Raw genomic sequence first — 19,734 nt, 5'->3', positions numbered from 1 at the left:
GTTATTTTTATTATTATTATTTAATTATTAAGTCCGGGGCAACCTGCAAGAGCTGTTTGCACAAAGAATAATACTTGGACTTTTAGGTTTTATCGTTTTACACAAGGCCTAAAAGTGAATGTCCACCATTGAATTGCAGAAATTGTTATTGAGCTAATACTGATGTTGTTGTTATCTTTGGTAAGGAGAGGTTGGCGCAAGGATGAGCACAGTCAGGCCTAAAGATGCTCTTAATAATAATAATAATGGATTGCATTTATATAGTGCTTTTCGAGTCCCTCAAAGACCCTTTACAATTCCACTATTCATTCACTCTCACATTCACACACTGGTGGAGGCAAGCTACAGTTGTAGCCACAGCTGCCCTGGGACAGACTGAGCACCATTCACTGGCCAACACCAGTAGGCAGTAGGTGAAGTGTCTTGTGTTCCAAGGACAAAACGGCCAAGACAGACAGAGCTGGGGATCGTACCGGCAACCTTCTGGTTATAAGATGAGCTTCTTAACCCCCTGAACCACGGTCTTATCCTCCAGTTCTGTGTTAATGATAATCACATAACAGGAGAGCAGCTGGGCATCCAGTGGAAGTGTGATGGAAATCAAAATCCTGAATTGGATTCGGTGCGGTTGTGTTACTATCAGCTGCACGGAAATAGCTGTAAGTAATCTGGGCGCTACGGCTTTAAGCAGCTGCATGCACTCCCGCAGATGGCGATCGCTTTGTGGCAGACAATCACTTTTTGGCACAACACCTGGAGCTCAAGGGCAAAACAATGGCATGAGTGCTGCTGTTTGACTGAGGAAGAATAAAGTAGTTTCCTCAATAGTTTCGTCACTTTTACTGTCTACGGACAGTGCAGGAATAACTCTCTGCTTATGAGCAAAAAAACCCCAAAATCATCCCTTCCTGTTGGTGGAAAAATGCACCATGTCGACCAATCAAAAATATGATAGAGCAACATGACATTTGGTTGTTTAGGAAGAGGAGGAAGTTTTAGGTGTGACGGCGAGAGAGAGACATTTTAAACCAGAGATTTTTAGAATGTATTCAAATTTTATTAAGTAAAGTGATATGTCTCTAGCCCAGTGGCGGTCCTAGCCTGTTTGGCACCCTGGGCGAACATTCCCTCTGGCGCCCCCCCCCCCCCCCCCCCACACACACACACACACACACAGACAAAACATATTAAGGATTGTACATTAACATAAAATTGTTGTACACACACATATGAAGAGAGAGAGAGAGTATGCATGGTATGAAAACAGCTACCAAACAGCCATCATAATTCGTCATACAATGAGAACAGGACAAATCAACAATTGACACTGACTAATTAATATTAAAATCTGTAATATAATGTATTGTTTGGAGTTTAGTCTGTTACTGTTGCTATTTTTACCATTTCTTCTTGGAGCAGCTGTAATCAACATAATTTCCTTAGTGATTAATAAAGTCTTCTGATTCTGATTGTTTCAGGATGACCTGCCATTATCCAATCACACATCTGCTTACCTGCATCTTTTGCTCGCTTCTCCTCCTCTTCTTTTCTCATTTTTCTAAACTTAGGACCTGATGGCTTTGAACTTTTCTTGTCCATCTTCCATTGGTTTTAATTTTGCACTCCAGTATGAACACCCATCCCTCAACCCAAGGATCACCACAACATAACCTAACAGACCAACACCTTAGTTCACAGATTCACTTTGTCTAAGGTGCATTTCTGAGATTTCACACAACCTAGGATTCAGATCATGAATACATAATGAGCTTGGATTTACAACATTATAAATGAAATGTGCTCTATTTGGAAGCAGCCGGCCACTCCCCTTTCGCCGGCTTGTGTGTGAGAATTTAAATCATCAAACTGTAAATTTTAAATTTTAAATTGTTATTGATCCCTTTGCCCCGAGTCCTAAAGTGTGTATTTATTTTCTTACTCTTCTTATATTTATTGTTTGTTTATTTGCACTGCTGTAACTGGAGCCTCGTCGTCTCGTCTCTCTATATACTGGACTGTAGCGAAGATGACAATAAAGTTTACTTTGACTTCAGCAGCGAACAGGCGCACCGAGGGCTCTCGCGCTCACTTTTCGTGTATAGAATTTCGAAAAAACATCGGTGCAAATTATAAGTCTGTATCACGATGTCTGTTGTTTTCGTGTTTGTTGGTTTGTTTTTATTTTGTTTTATTTTGCGAGCTGGTTATTAGATGCTGCTCCAGCCGGTCAGAAAATCCCCCGCCGCCCCGCCCTCTCCTCCCTGTGCCGCAAGCAGCAGGGCGCCTTACTCCGAGCAAATGGGCGATAGAAAACCGATCGGTGCTTCTGCCATTCCCAATATGCGCTGGCTGACGTCGGGGCAGCATGAGTACGAGCATTTATTTTTTTTTGCCGATGCCGGTGATGCCACCCCGGGCAACCGCCCCGGGCAACCGCCCGTGTCGCCCGTATCTAAAACCGCTACTGCTCTAGCCTCAGCTCTGCAGTACGAGTAAAGTCTGAGCTCTAATAAATGAACATCTCTTTGGTTTAATATTTCTAACTTATTTCACTGGATCTAACAGCAGATACCTAATATTTATGCCCTGGACTTAACTTTCGATGTTTTTAATTAATTTTAATTAATTAATTACAATTACGATTTTTAATTAAGTTCATCAAGTTAAAAGAGAAGCCAAAGTTGCAGAGCTTTAGGTAACGTTGGAGGACGAACTGAATTATTCAGATTTCTAAAAAAAATGTATTACAACATGAACTTTATTTTTATTTTTGTCTACAGACTTGACACAATTTAAAATTTTTATCTACTTTTGAACAAATTTATAAGTAGCCAATACTCTATTCTTCAATGTATCACTCAGGGTTTTATTTTTTAATAGTATTTGTTGTCCTTGGGCAAGACACTTCACCTACCACTTACTGGTGATGGCCAGAGGGGCCGATGGCGCGATATGGCAGCCTTGCTTCTGTCAGTCTGCCCCAGGGCAGCTGTGGCTACAACTGTAGCTGCCTCCACCAGTGTGTGAATGTGAGAGTGAATGAATAGTGGAATTGTAAAGCGCTTTGGGTGCCTTGAAAAGCGCTATATAAATGCAATCCATTATTATTATTAAAATTCACCTTTAAACATGTTTGTGGTTGTAACAGTAATTATTAATTATTATTAATTACTTTTAAAAAGTAATTAATTACTAATTACTCAGTCAATATTGTATTTAAAATATTTATCCACTTTCTGTGTCTGAAAAGTAACTTAATTACTAAATAAGGAATTTAACTAAATACTTCTTAAGATCCCTATAAACCTTGAGTGGACTAACAATAGAAATTAAACTCTTTAAATAACAAATACATTTTTTAAAGACAGAGACTCTACAGTACGCAGCGGTAGCATCTCTTCCACAATGTAGCCTGCAATCATTTTTTTAAGCTCACCTTCAGACCCTTTCTGTGCTGCTGAAGTAAAATCAGGTTTTGCTGCTTAGCAGGAGTTGCCGCGGTGTTATCCATGGATGATGAACAAGGATCACTCAGAAGTTTTCGTCTATGCTCTCGTGTCAGGCGCTTCAGTAGGTTACTTGTGCTATTAACAGCAGCCGATAGTTTTTCCTCCCCAGGACATAGCTTACATATTACTGTAATGTTCTCGTCTGCTTGTTTCAGAAAAGTGAAGATTTCATAAAAAAGCCACTCGCTTCATCCGAGTCCGACAGCTTCCGCTTTAGAATACGACTATGCAGCAAACTGGCGAGAAATGACGTGCAGCTGCACTACAGCGATGTTAAAGCGGCAGAGTTTACTTCTACATTTAGAAGATAAATTATTGAAATTAAATAATGATATTCAGCAAGTTTAATTATTTTATAATGTAACGCAAGTACATTGTAAGTTACTGTAATTAAAATACCTAAAAATGAACAGTAATTAGTTACTCTACTTTTTCAGTGGAAAAGTAATTTAATTACAGTAATGCATTACTTAGTAACGCATTACACCCAACACTGGTTACTAGTTACTAAGAAATAACTATAATTACTTGTTCAAAGTCACTTGCCCAACACTGATCCCAAACCATCTCCACTGGGTTCAGGTCAGGTGACTGTATCATCACTACAGACCGAATAAATCAGCTGAACTTGGAAGTCTGCCTCCGTGTTCTTTAACCGGAGCACACCCACCGTACCTGGCCACTCTAAATCAGCTACACTCCTGGAGACAACACTTTGTCCATTTTATTTAGATACAGCGGCACCTCTGAAGCAAAGTGTTGTCCATTCTTCAAATTTCTGTCCCTGGATAAATGAAAATACTCAAAATTTCAGGAGATATTCTGTCAAGTTAGAAAATTTATGGAAGGCTTCCAAGGTTGAGGTTCATCGAGTACATCTCAAGGAATCAATATCGTCACTTAACGACATGATAAAAAAATCTGGAACTGAGTATTTTTCAAATCTAATAGCTTCAAAAAAAGAACAATCCCAAAGTATTGTTTGATACAATTATGAAAATTTTCTCTCCTGATATTCCTCGTGTACCAGTCTATACTAAATCTGATTGTAATGAATCTTTGAACTATTTTGTAAATAAGGTCGCTGCCATCAACTCTAATATTTCTCTATTTTGTCTTTATACTGGCTCGGTTTTGAACAAGCTGTCGTTGAACCATTATTAAAGAAACCAAATTTAGACCCATCTCTTCCAAGCAGTTACAGGCCAATATCAAAATGACCATTGGTGTCAAAGATCTTGGAAAAAAACAGTTGCAGAACAACTTAACGACTTTCTGGAGAAAAACAAAGCTCTGGACATTTTCGAGTCTGGTTTCTGTAAACTGTCCTCCACTGAAATGAATTAACTTAAAGTGTGTGGTGACAATCTGATGGCAGCAGGCTCTGGAGAGTGCACCAAGTTGGATCTCACCTCTGCTTTTGATACTTTTGATCACAGCATCATGATAAATAGGCTGAAGGACTTGTTCAGGATTACTGGTGTTGCTTTAAAATGGTTTCAGTCGTATCTATCTGAGACATCTTTGACTGTCTGTATGAAACATGTGTTGTCTGAAACATCAGTTCTGCCTTCTGGGGTACCTCAAGGTTTTGTTTTAGGTCAGATTCTCTTTTTGCTTTATATACTTCCTCTAGGCCACAGGTGACAAACTCCAGGCCTCGAGGGCCGGTGTGCTGCAGGTCTTAGATGTTTCCTTGATCCATCACATCTGATTTAAATGGTTAAATTCCTCCTCAACATGTCCTGAAGTTCTCCAGAGGCCTGGTAATGAACTAATCATGTGATCTGACCCAAGGTGAGATCTAAAACCTGCAGGACACCTGGCTACATCACCGTGGTTACTGATGCTGAACCTATAACCTGGTCTGGATCAGGTTATGTTCAGAGTTTGTGTTTAAAATGGACTGAAGTGCCTGGTTTTCACTGATTCTTTCATTTACAGAAAGCTTTAAATATGATATAGATTCAGTCATATCTGACTAATGTCAGTGAATGAGGCCCAGCTGTAAAGTCGCAGCAGTCACACTGTATGTGTCTCATTGTCACTGGATTTTAGGCTCCATGCATTCAGCTAGTGCTGCAGAAAAAGTAGAAATGTTTCTGTTTTGGTTCTAATCTGCTGCTGAGTCTCTTTTACAAAGATGGAACTGCAGCTAATCCTGCTCATGCAGCCAGTTAGTAAAAACCCAAGTCACCATCAGACACAGCAGACATTTAGTGATAATCTCACTGTATGTGGTCTTTTAGCACCTCCTAGTGGTGAAAATGTGGAGTTTTGTTAGTCTGAGTGACGAGTGCAGTGTTGCCAACTTAGCGACTTTGTCGCTATATTTAGCGAGTTTTGAGACCCCCTAGCGACTTTTTTTCCAAAAAAAGTCGCTAAAAAAAGACGTGAAAGCGCATATCGCTTTTACTCTCAACAAGCAGCGGGTGCTGTAACGCAGTCAGTTCTTCTTTTACTCTTATGCTGTTTTGTGGATCAGGTTTAAAACTACTTATAAACACACACACACAAAGTAACTCCACCAGAGTGCCTATTTCGGGTCACTTTTGCCGGTCCAAGCCCGGATTAAGGAGACACAGCAGACATTTAGTGATAATCTCACTGTATGTGGTCTTTTAGCACCTTCTAGTGTTGAACATGTGGAGTTTTGTTAGTCTTGGTGACGAGTGTAACTGTTGAGTGAGACACAATCAGCATGCTGCATGCTGGTAGCTTAGCTACAGCTCAGGTGTGGAGAAGCTGAAAAAGAAGGGTTTCTAGTTTGTAAGGAGGAAAAAACTGAGAGGACTGAGTTAAATAGAGGCTAGAGAGTAACACAGAGAAGCCATGAAAGCTGCTCACACAGTTTAGACGGTTTAGCATCAAATGTTCTAGTGAGTTAGCTCCCAGCTAACTAGCACACCAGCTAACTAGCACACCGGCTATCTAGGAAACCAGCTAAGTAGCAGACCAGCTGACTAGCGAACCGGCTAACTAGCACATTGGCTAACTATCACACCAGCTGACTAGAGAAACAACTGACTAGCGAACCGGCTAACTAGCACACCAGTTAACTAGCACACCAGTTGACTAGCAAACCGGCTAACTAGCACACCGGCTAAATAGCAAACCGGCTAACTAGCAGACCAGCTAACTGCAGCCACAGGCTGAAGGACGATTAAATGTAGTGGAGATATCAGGGATGACACTGGTGTGTCTGATTCATTCTTTAGCACTCCGGTCACTCCGGTGTGTCAGCCAGAACACCACTGAAGGCCAAATGATCCCACCGTGTGGAATAAGGAGCTTAAGGTTTGGATTGAGGCACTTTATTCTTTCACTGATTGATTCTTGTGGCTGTGATCACGTGTGTGGTTTCTTACAAAAAGGAAGTACACAATACAAATACATGACAAATAAGATCAATAGATAAGATACATATCCAGTTATATGCATACGTCAGTATAGCTAACATAACCATATATAAGGACAAAGATCACAGTACTATAATGCAGTAATGTTAAACACAAAGGTGTATATCTACATAAATATCATATCAGTGATCAGAGTACTGTAGTATACTTCTACTACTTACACTATATAAACTGAACGGCATTAGTGTGACTTTAAGTTACCATCAGTACAGATGAACTGATGGTAGTTGTTCAAAATAAAGACTTTATTATTGTGAAGGGCTTCCAGTTAAACTAAGGTCAGCTGATTACCTCATAACAAATTGTTTGCTATAGAACGCAGCTCCCACTCTTCATTAATATCATGTATTGTAACTCTCAGGTAACCATGGTTACCCAGCCACGCCCAGTAAACTCCAGAGAGACCAACAGCTGGTGTAGTCTCTCCTTTTTCTACAGCTCATATGTTCTTCTTGTGATGGTGCGTCTTGAGGGAGGCTCATACATGCCGTCATTTGTTGATCCTAAGAACGTTCCTCAGACCGACTTCTTCAACAACACTAATCGGCCTGCAATTTGTAGCTACTCACTTCACCATGGCGTTTGTTAGCTTGTCTTTCTTTGGTTTATCTTGACTCCTCCCACAAGCTGATCCAACGTAGTCTGTCCAAGCGTCCCACCTATGTTTGTTTGGGTGGTTTGTTTGCTGCCATCAGCAGCGTGTAATGCATTTAAGTGATACTTCAGACTTGAAGTGCTCCGATGATAAAAAAAAAACTCAACTTTGCTTAAAAATAACTTTAATTGAATCAACACTGCCCTCTGGAATAATTAGACTTTGGTGACAAACTGATGTGATCTCCATGTTTCCTTTGTTGGACTGTGGGCGAGTGTCAGAACTGAATGTACTGAGTAACATGTAGTGTTTAAATATGTGTCAGTTCCAGTTTTAGAGCTCTAAAGTGCAGCTATCATGTTAGGAATATGTTAGGAATAGACAGTAACACTGAGCACACTGAGGTCAAATCTTTATTCATCCAGTTCATCTGTAGGCTGTGCTCAGTCCATCCATTTAGTGAAATGATGTTTAAAGGTCTCCTTGTTCTGTGAGCGTGCACAGATCCTGAAGCAGAAAGCCTGGGTTAACAGAGAAATGATCATCACTGTGATGATGCTCATCATCTCTGACTGGGAATTGAGGTTTTGTCAAAGCAGCAACGAAAGCCTGGCTATGTTGGACTGGGTGTGGAAGCAGCTCCCAGTTTGAGTTCAGGAGACAGACACCCTCTCTACTTTGAAGATCAGCTTCAAACTTTCCTTTTTGATAAAGCTTATAATTTGAGCAGGATCAGGTGACCCTGAACCATCCCTTAGTTATGCTGCCATAGAGATGGATAACAGACGGATTGTTGTTTTGTGTGTCTGCAGCCTTTCAGGCTGTCTCATCACAGAGGAAGGCTGTACTTCTCTGGCCTCCGCTCTGAGCTCCAACCCCTCCCATCTGAGAGAGCTGGACCTGAGCTACAATCATCCAGGTGACTCAGGAACGAAGCTGCTGTCGGCTGGACTGAAGGATCCAGGCTGGAGACTGGACACTCTCAGGTATGGAGAGAATAAATGATAGAGGAGGAAGAGCTGGAAAATTTCCTGTGTCCTTCACTCACTTCCTGTTTGTTTCCTGCAGATGAGACATGAACAATCATACATGCAGGAATATTTTCAGGGACAGGCACAGTACTCTAGCTGTATAGTACATGGATATTTATGTAGGGGGTCTCCAAGGAGTCTGTTTGCAGGAACATTAATGATAAGTGATAAGTCATGTTGAGAGTTTCATTAAAAGTAGACCTACAGTTAGGTCCATAAATATTTGGACAGAGACAAATTTTTGTAACTGTAGATACACTTTATTAGGTCACAGGTGTACCTGAGATAGTGGCCACTGTGTACCTAATAAAGTGTCAGCCATGTGTATGTTTCCCATGCTGTATGTCCACAGTCACAGTGACAGTCAGTGACACTGAAGGAAGGATGAAACAAGGCTGTGAATCATTTCAGTCTGTGTGTGTGACAAAGAGCCAGACAGGAGCAGCTAACATTTGGAAATGGAAGCTTACTGGAAACTCGACATTCACGGTTGAATTCACAATAGATTTGTTCTCGAGTGCACATTTAGCAGCTAATGCTAATACTGTTTTCCCTTTGCTTTCTACAACTTGAGCAGCTATTGCTAAGTAGGCCACTTTGCTCTGCTAAGGATTTGTGTGACCATGATGGAAACTGTGATAAGCTAATGCTGCTAAGCTAATGCTGTTTATGGGCCCTGTTAGATTCAATATTTCATTCTCATTCTGTTGTTTGAGAACAATATTAACGTTTAAAGGGTATTAGCGTTAGCTACTAATGCTTATTCACCTCAAATTAGCTTTAGCTGCTAATGGGAGCCTACTTAGCATAAACCCTTCACATCGTTTAAATGCAAGGGAAAAGAGTAATTTATGGCAGCCTATTTTGCATTAACGTGACATCATTATAAACACAAGAGAAAAGGGTATTAGCATTAGCTACTAGTGCTTATTCACCTCAAATTACCTTTAGCTGCTAATGGCAGCCTAGTTAGCATTAACTCCTCACTAATATAATGCTACTTTACATCAAATTAGCATTAGCTGCTCATATTGTTATAAGGAAAGAGAAAACGGTATTAGCATTAGCTGCTAATAATTATTCACCCCTAATTAGAATAAGCCGCTAAAAGCAGCGTACTTAGCATTAACTCCTCACTTCGTTGTTACTCAACGGAAAAGAGTATTAGTATTAGCTACTATCATTTTTAATAAGTAAGAGAAAACAGTGTTAGCATTATTGGATAATGCTAATTCACATCAAATTAGCATTAGCTGCTAGCATCACCTTCCTAGCACTAGCTGCAAACATTGTTAAAAGGGAAGGGAAAAGTGTTATTATTACTCGATAATGCTAAACTTGCATCAAATTAGCATTAGCTAATAAAAGCAGCCTTCTTAGCATTAGCTGCTCACAATGTTATAATGAAAGGGAAAAGAGTTAGCATTAGCGGAGGATGCTAATTCACTTCAAATTTGAAAATACGGTATTAGCATTAGCTGCTAATGGTTATTCACCTAAAATTAGAATTGGCCACTAATGGCGTCCTATTTAGCATTAACTCTTCACATCGCAGGGGAAAAGTTAAAATTGAATGAAAAATAGTGTTCACATTAGCTACCCATATTGTTAAAAAGTACGAAAAAACATTGTTAGCATAAGCAGATAATGCTAATTCACCTCAAATTATATAAGTATTGGCTTATAACGGCAACCTACTTAGCATTAGCTTGTCACATTGTTATAAAGCAAGAAAATATGGTATTAGCATTAGCTGCCAATTCCTATTCACCTAAAATTAGCATTACCTGCTAATGGCAGTCTACTAAGCATTAACTCCTCACTAATGTAATGCTAATTCATATCAAATTAGCTTTAGCTTTAGCATTAGCTGCTAGCATCAGCCTACCTAGCACTAGCTGCTCACATTGTTAAAAGGAAAGAGAAAATGATATTCGCATTAGCTGGTAATAATTATTCACCCCTAATTAGAATTAGCCGCTAATGGCAGCATACTTAGCATTAACTCCTCACATCGTTATAATGCAAATGAGGCTAATTTGCATTAAATTAGACTGCTGTTATTAGCTTATGCTATTTAGCAGTAGCTGCTCACATTGTTATAAAGCAAAGGAAAACGATATGAGCATTAGGTTCTAATGCGTATTTGCCTTAAATTAGACGTAGGTGCTAATGGCGGCCTACTTAACATTAGCAGCTCAGATGATGTAATGCTAGGAAAAAGAGTGTTAGCATTAGCCGTTCACATTGTTATAAAGTTAAGGGAAATAGTGTTAGCATTAACTACTCACATTGTTAAAAAGTAAGTGTTAGCATTAGTGCATAATGCTAATTCACATCAAATTAGCATTAGTTAATAACGGCAGCCTATTTAGCATTAGCAGATAATGTTGACCTTGGCCCACTGGAAAAGTGGGAAAAAGAACTAAAGATTTAGGAGTGTTTCTCGATAGCTCTTTTTCATTTGAGAAACAAATGAATTCTGTTATTAAAAAAAGCTGTAATGTTTATATTGTTGATTGTCATTTATGCTTTGAAATATTTACTCATATATGCTTAGAGTTGTATAATCGATTGCATGATGATAGAGGTTTGATCCTTAGTAGTCTGTAAAGACTCTGTGTGCCTTCCAGAGTGCTCTGGCATGCACACATCACTTGGGGCCATGAGAGAGGCCGTACCCTCTCTTACTGATTTATGGTGTAGGACAGGGGTCTCAAACTCAATTTAGCTGGGGGCCGCTGCAGACAGAGTCTGGGTGAGGCTGGGCCGCATTAGGTTTTCCACAAGAAAGGCATGGTTCAAAAATTCCAATCTTCTCAAATCTCTTTATTTTTATTTTTTAACACAAAATATGAAAAATAAATAAACAAATTAATAATTAATAAGAAAATAAATCAATCTGTAATGCATAAATAAAATAATAATAAGATCTTTTTAGTCTGTGAACTTGTGTGTTTTTTTCAGTCTTCTATATCTGCTGTATTTAGATTGAAATGTCTGTATTAACAGTTCTATAACCTTCTTCTGAACATGAATGGAACACTGTAGAAAATGAACTGTTCTTCTGAACATGGCTTCTCTTGCCTACTCCTTGCTGCTAGAGACCTGGCAGCGTTTCCTCTCGCATAGCCGAGCCAGATTTGGCCTGAGGGATGAAGCAGTTGCGACCCTCAGTATGTCTTGAAGTTGATCATCCGTAAGTCTGGACCTGTACTTGGACTTATTGAAGTTCAAAGTGGAGAAGAGCTTTTCGCACAAGTATGGGCTACCAAAAAGGCACATGGTCTGCTTGAACATTGGGGAAAGCCGAGGGAAACTAGGGCTCAATTCTCTCAAAAATTGTCCAAGCTTGTCTGCTTTTCCACTCACCTCCCTGAACTTTGCTTTGAGTTCAGAGTTGCACTGCAGCTCAATGAGCTCCATTTGAAGCACAGAAGGGGCATCTTGCACATCAAAGGAGAAGGGGTCCGCAAAAATTTGAAAGGTGGCTCTGTGTGTCTTGAAGTCAGCAAATCTGTGATCAAATTCCTCCTGTAGCCTCAAAATGACATCAACATACTTGTCAGCACTGAATGGTGTGCCTGCATCCACGAGTGCCTTGCATGCTGGGAAATGGCAAAGGTTTGTCTGAGAGAGCTGAGCTTTCCAGAGTGCAAGTTTTGTGGAGAATGCTCTCACGTTGTCATAGGCAGCACTGACAAGTTGCCCCTGGCCTTGTAACGTCTTGTTCAGTACATTAAGCTCATGTGTTATATCAACAAGAAAAGCTAAGTCCATGAGCCATTTGGGATCAGTTAGCACAGGAACACTAACTCCATCCTTCTCCATGAAGGCTTCACTTCTGCTCTCAACTCAAAAAGTCTCTTTAATACATTTCCCCTGCTGAGCCAACGTACCTCAGTGAAGTCAAGCACATCCCCATATTCTGACTCCATTTCCTCTAAAAAAGCACAGAACCTTCGGTGCTTTAAGCCCCTGGATCTGATTTGGTTGATGCATTTCACAACAATAGACATCACATTGTCAAACTTCAGGCATTTGCTGCAAAGGACCTGCTGATGGATAATGCAGTGCAGAGCAATGGCCTCCTCCACGCCTTCCTCTTCCAGTTTTTTTTGAACAAGTGCCACCAGTCCATTTTTCCTCCCTGTCATTGATGGCGCTCCATCTGTTGTTATTCCAACAAACCTCTTCCATGGCAAACCAACATTCTCAATGGCATCACACAGCTTGTAAATATCTGCTGAGCGGTGGTCTGGCCATGCATTGGAATTACTGTGAGCAGCTCCTCCATCACTTCAAAACTGTCATCAACACCACGGACATACATTGGGAGCTGGGCAGTGTCGGTGATGTCTGTGGTCTCATTAAGAGCGACTGAGTATACACTGAAACATTTGGCTTTCTCACACAGTTGGTCATAAATGTCACTGTCATGGTTCTGAGTCTGAGGACTCGGTGTTTTGTTTCTTTCTATTATTCTTTGTTCTCGGTTATTCTGTTTTGTCTTTTGTTTAGGTTTGCTATGTGTTAGTGTTTTTGTTTCATGCCTGCCTGTGTTCTCTCTGTCTGTCCATGGTGTTATTGTGTCTGCTCATGAGTCTGCCTGTCAAGTTCAGTGTCCAGTCTGGTTCTCTGTGTCTGTTAGTTTCCTGTTTTATTCTGAAAGTTCATGTCTCATGTCAGTGTGTTCAGTTTTACCTCTCCCCTGTCTCGTTAGCCTAATTGCTCCCAGCTGTGTCTCCCTCCTGTGGCCCATTCCCTGATTACTCCCCGTGTATTTAAGCCCTGTGTTTTCCTGTGCTCTCTGTCGCGTCGTCTGATTAATTCCATGTCAGTCTGTATTATTCTATGTTACCCGGTACTCATTCTGCGTCTCTCTGCCATCTCTCTTTGTGCATTTTGCTCCTCCTCCCGTGAGTGTCTGGTTTAAGTTTGGTTCGTTAGTTTTCCCAGTTTAGGTTTGTTTACTCCCTGCTCTGCTCTTCTTGTTTTGTTCTTCTCACCGCTGTAAATAAACACTCACTCGCACCCCAGCCAGTACCTGCATTTTGGATCCTTTTTCAATACACCACACGACTGCCCCCCCAGCCGTGACAGTCACTTGACAGGTCAGAAATGCAATCTGCTGCGGTGTTGGCAGAAAGGCTGATGTTGCTAAACTGACCTTTCTTTCCCGGACAGACTATATTTGCATCCTGCAATATGCACTTTTAGACAAATTCACCTTCTGTGAATGGCTTCCCTGCTTTAGGAATCATCTCACTAACCACGTGGCTTCGACTGCTGCATTATTCTCTTTGGTTGCTTTCTTGGAAAAATCTTGCTGCCTCAGTAGATCTGTTTTAAGACTGGCAACCCGGTTCGCTCTCTCATCTCCCTGGTATTTTGCATCCACCTCTGGTTAAGTATAAGAGCCCTTTGTTAGGGCTGGACCACTGGACTCTTAGCACCAGCTTTGGGGTCACAGGGTCACATCTGGTACACACACACACACACACACATACCTACACTATGCACAGACTGGTACTCTTTGTTCATACCTGTGTAAGACGTCATATGTTAATGAACTTATGCATATTCATGTAACCTCAATAAAGAGCAGTGTTACGAGGGAGCAGACGAGAGCGACTGAGGTCAAGTGAAGGAACGGCGCTGTCACAGTTCTCTCCCTCATGAATTGTCTGGTTCCAGCGGTGGGTCTGTGCTAGACGACCCATCACCAGCTTTTTCCAGCTTTTTCCACTGGTTACCAGTACGTGGTAGAATCCACTTCCAGATCTGGTTGTTTGTCTTTAAATCTCTGAATGGATTGGCTCCATCTTATCTCTCTTCAACAAAATAATCCAAGTCGAGCCCTCAGGTCTGCAGATAAGTAGCTTCTGACCAGAACTAGACGTAAAAACAGAGGTGAGCTTTATCGATCGCTGCAGCCAAACTCTGGAACAGTCGCCCTTCACATCAGGTCGTCACCAACACTCGACATTTTTAAAACCCGGTTGGAAACACATTTGTACTCTGTAGCTTTCAATTCTGACGAGTCTTTATAGTAATTACTGTGTATGTTTCCTATTTTATCTCTACTCTGTGCAGCACTTTGGCTCAACCTGTTTTTAAATGTGCTGATAAATAAATGTCGATTTCTTTGAATAAAACAGTGGAGCTGAGCTTTGAGCTCAGTGTGTAACAGTGTGTGTATGAGAGCCATGTAATGTCCATGTGTGCATGCTGACTGTGCTGCTCTGACCCCCCTCCTCCTTTCAGGGTGGAGCCTGCTGGAGTCCGATGGTTGAGACCAGGTCTGAGGAAGTGTAAGTGTGTTTTTAATGGGATTCATGAAAACAAAGCAGCACACATTCAACCATCTTCATCATGTCAGGAGTCATCATCAAAGTGTCAATCAATGAACAGATGATGGATCAATAACTGCAGCTGGATTGTGTTTGTTCTCTCCATCAGATTCCTGTCAACTCACAATCGACACAAACACAGTGAACACAAACCTCCAACTGTCTGACAACAACAGGAAGGTGACACAAGTGGAAGAGGTTCAGTCATATCCTGATCATCCAGACAGATTTGATGTTTATCAGCTGCTGTGTAGAAATGGTCTGACTGGTCGCTGTTACTGGGAGGTCGAATGGAGAGGAGACGTTTTTATATCAGTGAGTTACAGAAGCATCAGAAGGAAAGGACGCAGAGACTGTGGGTTTGGATTCAATGATCAGTCCTGGAGTCTGATCTGCTCTGATGATGGTCCTCAGTCTGTCTGGCACAATTACAGACAAACATCCATCTCCTCCTCCTCCTCTGTCTCTAAAAGAGCAGCAGTGTATGTGGACTGTCCTGCTGGCACTCTGTCTTTCTACAGAGTCTCCTCTGACACTCTGATCCACCTCCACACCTTCAACACCACATTCACTCAAACTCTTTATCCTGGGTTTTGGTTTGGTTTTGGTTCCTCAGTGTCCCTGTGCTGAGTGGGGTGTAAAGAGTGTCTCCTGTTACAGAAACACTCTGACTGTTGAACAGATAGTTCAGTCTGTACATGTCTGTCTCTTTCACTCACAAACACGTTTTCAGATTCATGGATTCAATCAGTTGATATTTGAAACTCTTCTAAATGATTCCTTGTAAACTTCTTCCTCTTCAGTCACAAACAAACAGGAAGTGATGTCACATGTGTTCCTGTCCACACAGCAGGATGAGTCTATTGCTGACAGTGATGTACAAACAGAGTGAGCATTTCTGAGGCCCAAAATAAACTGAGTAGTTCACTGAATGAACAATGGACTGTGAGCTCAGTTCCTTCATCATTAGTATGGATTATATATGTATATGTATTATATTAGTATCATATATATCAGGTGCTGCTGCTGCTGCTTTCAGTCATTGTGCAAATGTGCTGTTTGTAAGGTTGTAAAGATGCAGTCAGCTGAGACTGAAGAACACACAGCAGATATTTCCTGGTTGCTTCCTTGATGACCACATGAAGCTTTCTGAAGCTTGGATTGAAAACGCTTCATTACTCAAAGCTTTCCAACACAGGCCTCTGTGCTGCCATCTGGTGGACAAACATATGAAGTGCAGCGTGAAGCTACAAATTAAACTGCTTCAGCTACGTTTATATATAACATACTATAACCTATATAACTATATGTATAGTGTATTATGTAGGTTTTAGAGCTGGGGGTAGAATTGCTGATGGCCTGGTTGTTATTTATGTTCCCCATGGTTCACCAGCTCTCACACAACATCAGCACCAATGATCCACGTCCTTATAAACCTCTGAATCAGGTCCTGAAGCTGTGACGTCCTGAGTGAAGACCTCACTGATCACATGACTCTGGTCACCTGGACTCAGTGTTTCTGAAGCAGTGTGCTGGGTTTTTAAAAATACGTGGCTGCTGCCTGATGTTGGGCCCACAGAGGAAGACGACTCACTCGCTCTTCTTCACTTCCTCCTTAAACATGTGGAAGGAGAGCAAAGTGCTGCCAGACTCTTATTTCTGACAGGAACAGAAGAAACCACAGCAAACTGTTCCAGTTCTTCATCTTCATCACAATCTATTTATTTCTGATGGTGTCTTCAGTCTGAGGGTTTGAAGTTTCCATGTCTGTGTGATGTGTGGTGTGAAGGCTGCTGGTTAAACTGGGACTCACTGTTTAAAGCACTGAGTGCTCATAGAGGGATGCTCCATGAGTCCCAGTACAGACTACAAACATGGTGGAAACTTAGCTTTGATATCCACACACTCTGCACGTCTGTGAGTAACTGTGATGAAGATGTGCAGAGATCTGTGTACAAACAGGAGAAAGACTGTAAAGACTCTGTGCTTCTAACAGCCTCTGTTAACATATGTGAGGCTGTTTGTTGTTGTTGCCATGGAGCTTTTCACTGTTTGGGTCAGCAGGTCATGTGATCAGGTTTGTTCTGTGAAAGCTGGACGATGGTTCAGTGTCAGGGTTTGTTTGCATTCATCAATAAATATCTAAATAAATCAAAGACTCCATGTTTTTTCTTTCATCATGTGACCTCTGCTCATCCATCTCTGTGTGTATCAGGATACCTTTAGTTCATAATACACAGAAAAATCAGAGTTATTACCTGTAATAAATGTGAAAGTAAAGATTCCTGCAGTGATAACCAGGCAGGACTGAAACACATCCAAGCTGTCACCACGGTAACAGCACCGTCCATCCACAGGTGAGGGGAGGAGCAAAAAGAGGGACTTTCACCATTTTATACTAAAAACACTCAACTAATGTTTCTAATATGAAACAAATAAGCCCACATTAATGTGAGCATTTATTAAATAATAATAATAATGATTTCCTCCTGATCTCATTTCCATAGCAGAGAAAACTGTGGTGTATATTGAGGTGGAGGGTGTGGTCTATGGCTCAGGTGTAGAGTGAGGGTGGGGTGCACCACAGCAGCATGCTGGGACTGCTGAGGGTGGAGGAGGGAGTGATGATGACATCAGAGCTGCAGCAAAGCAGTCAGCAGCACAGAGACCAGTGAATACACAGTCTGTTCATCTTTGCATAGATACAATATATAGCACAATATTGAATGACAGAGACACGCTGTGTGAGCTTCCACAGATACACTGACGTCAGTATCCAGAGTCCTCCTGCTGCTCCCCCCTCAGAGCCCCGTGATCAGCACCAACACATTCAGTTAGATGACAGAGTCCAGCTGCAGCTAGAATCAGCTCCCCTCTGTGAACAACAGCACAGCGTCAGTGTTTCACACTCAGTGAAAGGAGGAAACAGCAGAAGAACACCATGTGTGCTACGTTTCCCAGGACACACTACAAACTGCACAAATACAGAGCAGCACGTGGAAGGACCTGGAGCTGCATTTAAAGAGAAAAGACAGCGTGATGTCCTGTATGGACAGGTGGAAGGAACCAAGTCCTCAGCTGAAACACTCGTGTTTGTCCACAGACAGGAAACACAGCAGGAAACTTTCTCACAGAAGTGCAGCTTATGGATAACACACTTCCTGTCAGTCAGAATGAGGCTGGAGCCAAACACAGAAAGGTGTTTTTGTCCAGATGAGCCCAGAGAAGAAACACGAGTGTTCACAGACATCAGAAGCTCAGAGAGGTGAAACATGAGGTTGGAGTCCTCGTCAGCATTCAGAAGAGCTGCTGTGAAACCCTGAGTACTCATGACAGACTCTGATGGCACAAACACATCATGATTCAAACACAAAGACAAACATGGAGCTCCTGATCCTCCTGCATGAGAACAAGCTGACATGAGCGCTGTGTCTGAGAGTGTCTCCCTGTCACAGTGACAATAACACAGCAGCTGCTCACAGTCATTAAACTGACCTGAGGTCAGCTGCTAGGACGTCTCTGTGCTCCTTACATATGAACCATGTGACCTCACATCAGTGCTGTGGATGACTGTAGTCATAGAAGAGTAGAGCTGTAGCAGGTGGTGTGAGGAGGAGGAGGTGGTGGTGTATTCTAGTTAACGCAGTACTGAAACACTCCAGCAGAGGGCGCTGTTAAGTCCTTATTGTAATACAGTTACTGTGTGCAGTTATACTTCATACATAATCTGCACTTATTTCCATCAGACATGCTGTCAGTAAATGATTGGTTTCTATTGATTCTACTTCCTGTTGACTAGTTTGATGACAGTGAAACAATCACAGCTGATTGTGTGATGATGTAAACTGTCACTGTTACATTCAGTGTGTGTGACATAATGTTAGTGCCGGGCTGATAACAGCCTGCTTCTGTTAGAAACACATGAACGTGTCCATAGTTCCGTTCTCGTAAAGTATAACTAAAGTTTTGAGCGTTTGAGCCGCTTACGTGCCATGTTTCCTGCCAGGTAAATGACGCTCCGCAACATGGTGACGTCATTCGGGGCGACTGGAATCGATAAGGGAATCGTTTGCAAAAATGGCAAACGATTCCAAGGAATTGATACAGTGGGAACCGGTTCTCAACAAGAACCGGTTTTCGATACCCATCCCTAATCGGGACTGTGTGACAGTATATGCTGCTCTTCTTCACTGCAGTCATCACATCACATGGTTCTGTAATCAGCACAAACACAACCTGAACATCATCCACTGGATTTAGAAGATTCACAGCAGTCATTTTTATTATGAACTATGTGATTTTGTATCTGTCACTGTTTTCAACTCAAAACGTGATCGTTTATTTTCTAGTTTTTTGTTTTTTTTGTTTGTTTTTTTGGCTGTCCCATTTGGTTCTTTAGCCGTCAGAATTGTTGTCTGAAGACCAACAAGTAGACCCAATGGATTTACTTTGCCAAATAGATCATCACGGCATTGCCGTATTGGTCCAATTGATCGACCTTTGTTGACATTTATTTTATATTCAGTTGTTACAGACGTGACAGACAGAAGCAGGCATGGAGGCTGGATCTCCTCCATGCCTGCTTCATGTCCTGGGGGCGGGGCTATGTCTCTCTACATCCTCTAGCAGACCATTACATGGGGAAACCTTTTGAATACAAGCGCGCTGATCCACACATCTGTGACACACGTCACTTAAATAAAGAAGGAAATATTGTCTCTGTTTTATCTGCTGGGCCCAAAAGTGACTCCCCGTATTTAAACTGCTATGAATAACTTGTTGGTCTATAATATGTGAAACATGTGTCAAATGTCTCCATCATGAAAG

At 41.5% G+C, this 19,734-nt stretch overlaps 2 protein-coding genes across 3 annotated transcripts in view; one reads left to right on the top strand and one right to left on the bottom strand.

Annotated features, from left to right (window-relative positions):
• The window catches only part of LOC118453432 (protein NLRC3-like), an 815,502-nt gene that overhangs the window by 21,118 nt on the left and 774,650 nt on the right, over nt 1-19,734 (top strand). The window contains exons 9-11 of one of the 2 annotated variants that reach the window (XM_087837961.1): nt 8,336-8,509; nt 14,822-14,868; nt 15,017-15,645. In XM_087837961.1, coding sequence (XP_087694087.1) covers nt 8,336-8,509; nt 14,822-14,868; nt 15,017-15,537 — 742 coding nt within the window. In that variant the 3' untranslated portion in view covers nt 15,538-15,645. Of the gene's footprint in view, nt 1-8,335; nt 8,510-14,821; nt 14,869-15,016; nt 15,646-19,734 lie in introns of those variants that run through there. The other variant, XM_087837957.1, reaches the window with a different exon arrangement.
• LOC148105994 (Fc receptor-like B) overlaps nt 1-19,734 on the bottom strand; it is a 385,026-nt gene that overhangs the window by 350,769 nt on the left and 14,523 nt on the right. The window lies entirely within an intron of this gene.

This window comes from Neolamprologus brichardi, chromosome 3 (assembly GCF_056152115.1).
Source record: "Neolamprologus brichardi isolate AB-2024 chromosome 3, ASM5615211v1, whole genome shotgun sequence".
In the NCBI taxonomy this organism is placed as follows: domain Eukaryota; kingdom Metazoa; phylum Chordata; class Actinopteri; order Cichliformes; family Cichlidae; genus Neolamprologus; species Neolamprologus brichardi.
The sequence above is the reverse complement of the archived record's forward strand: the minus strand, read 5'-3'. Positions and strand labels throughout refer to the sequence as shown.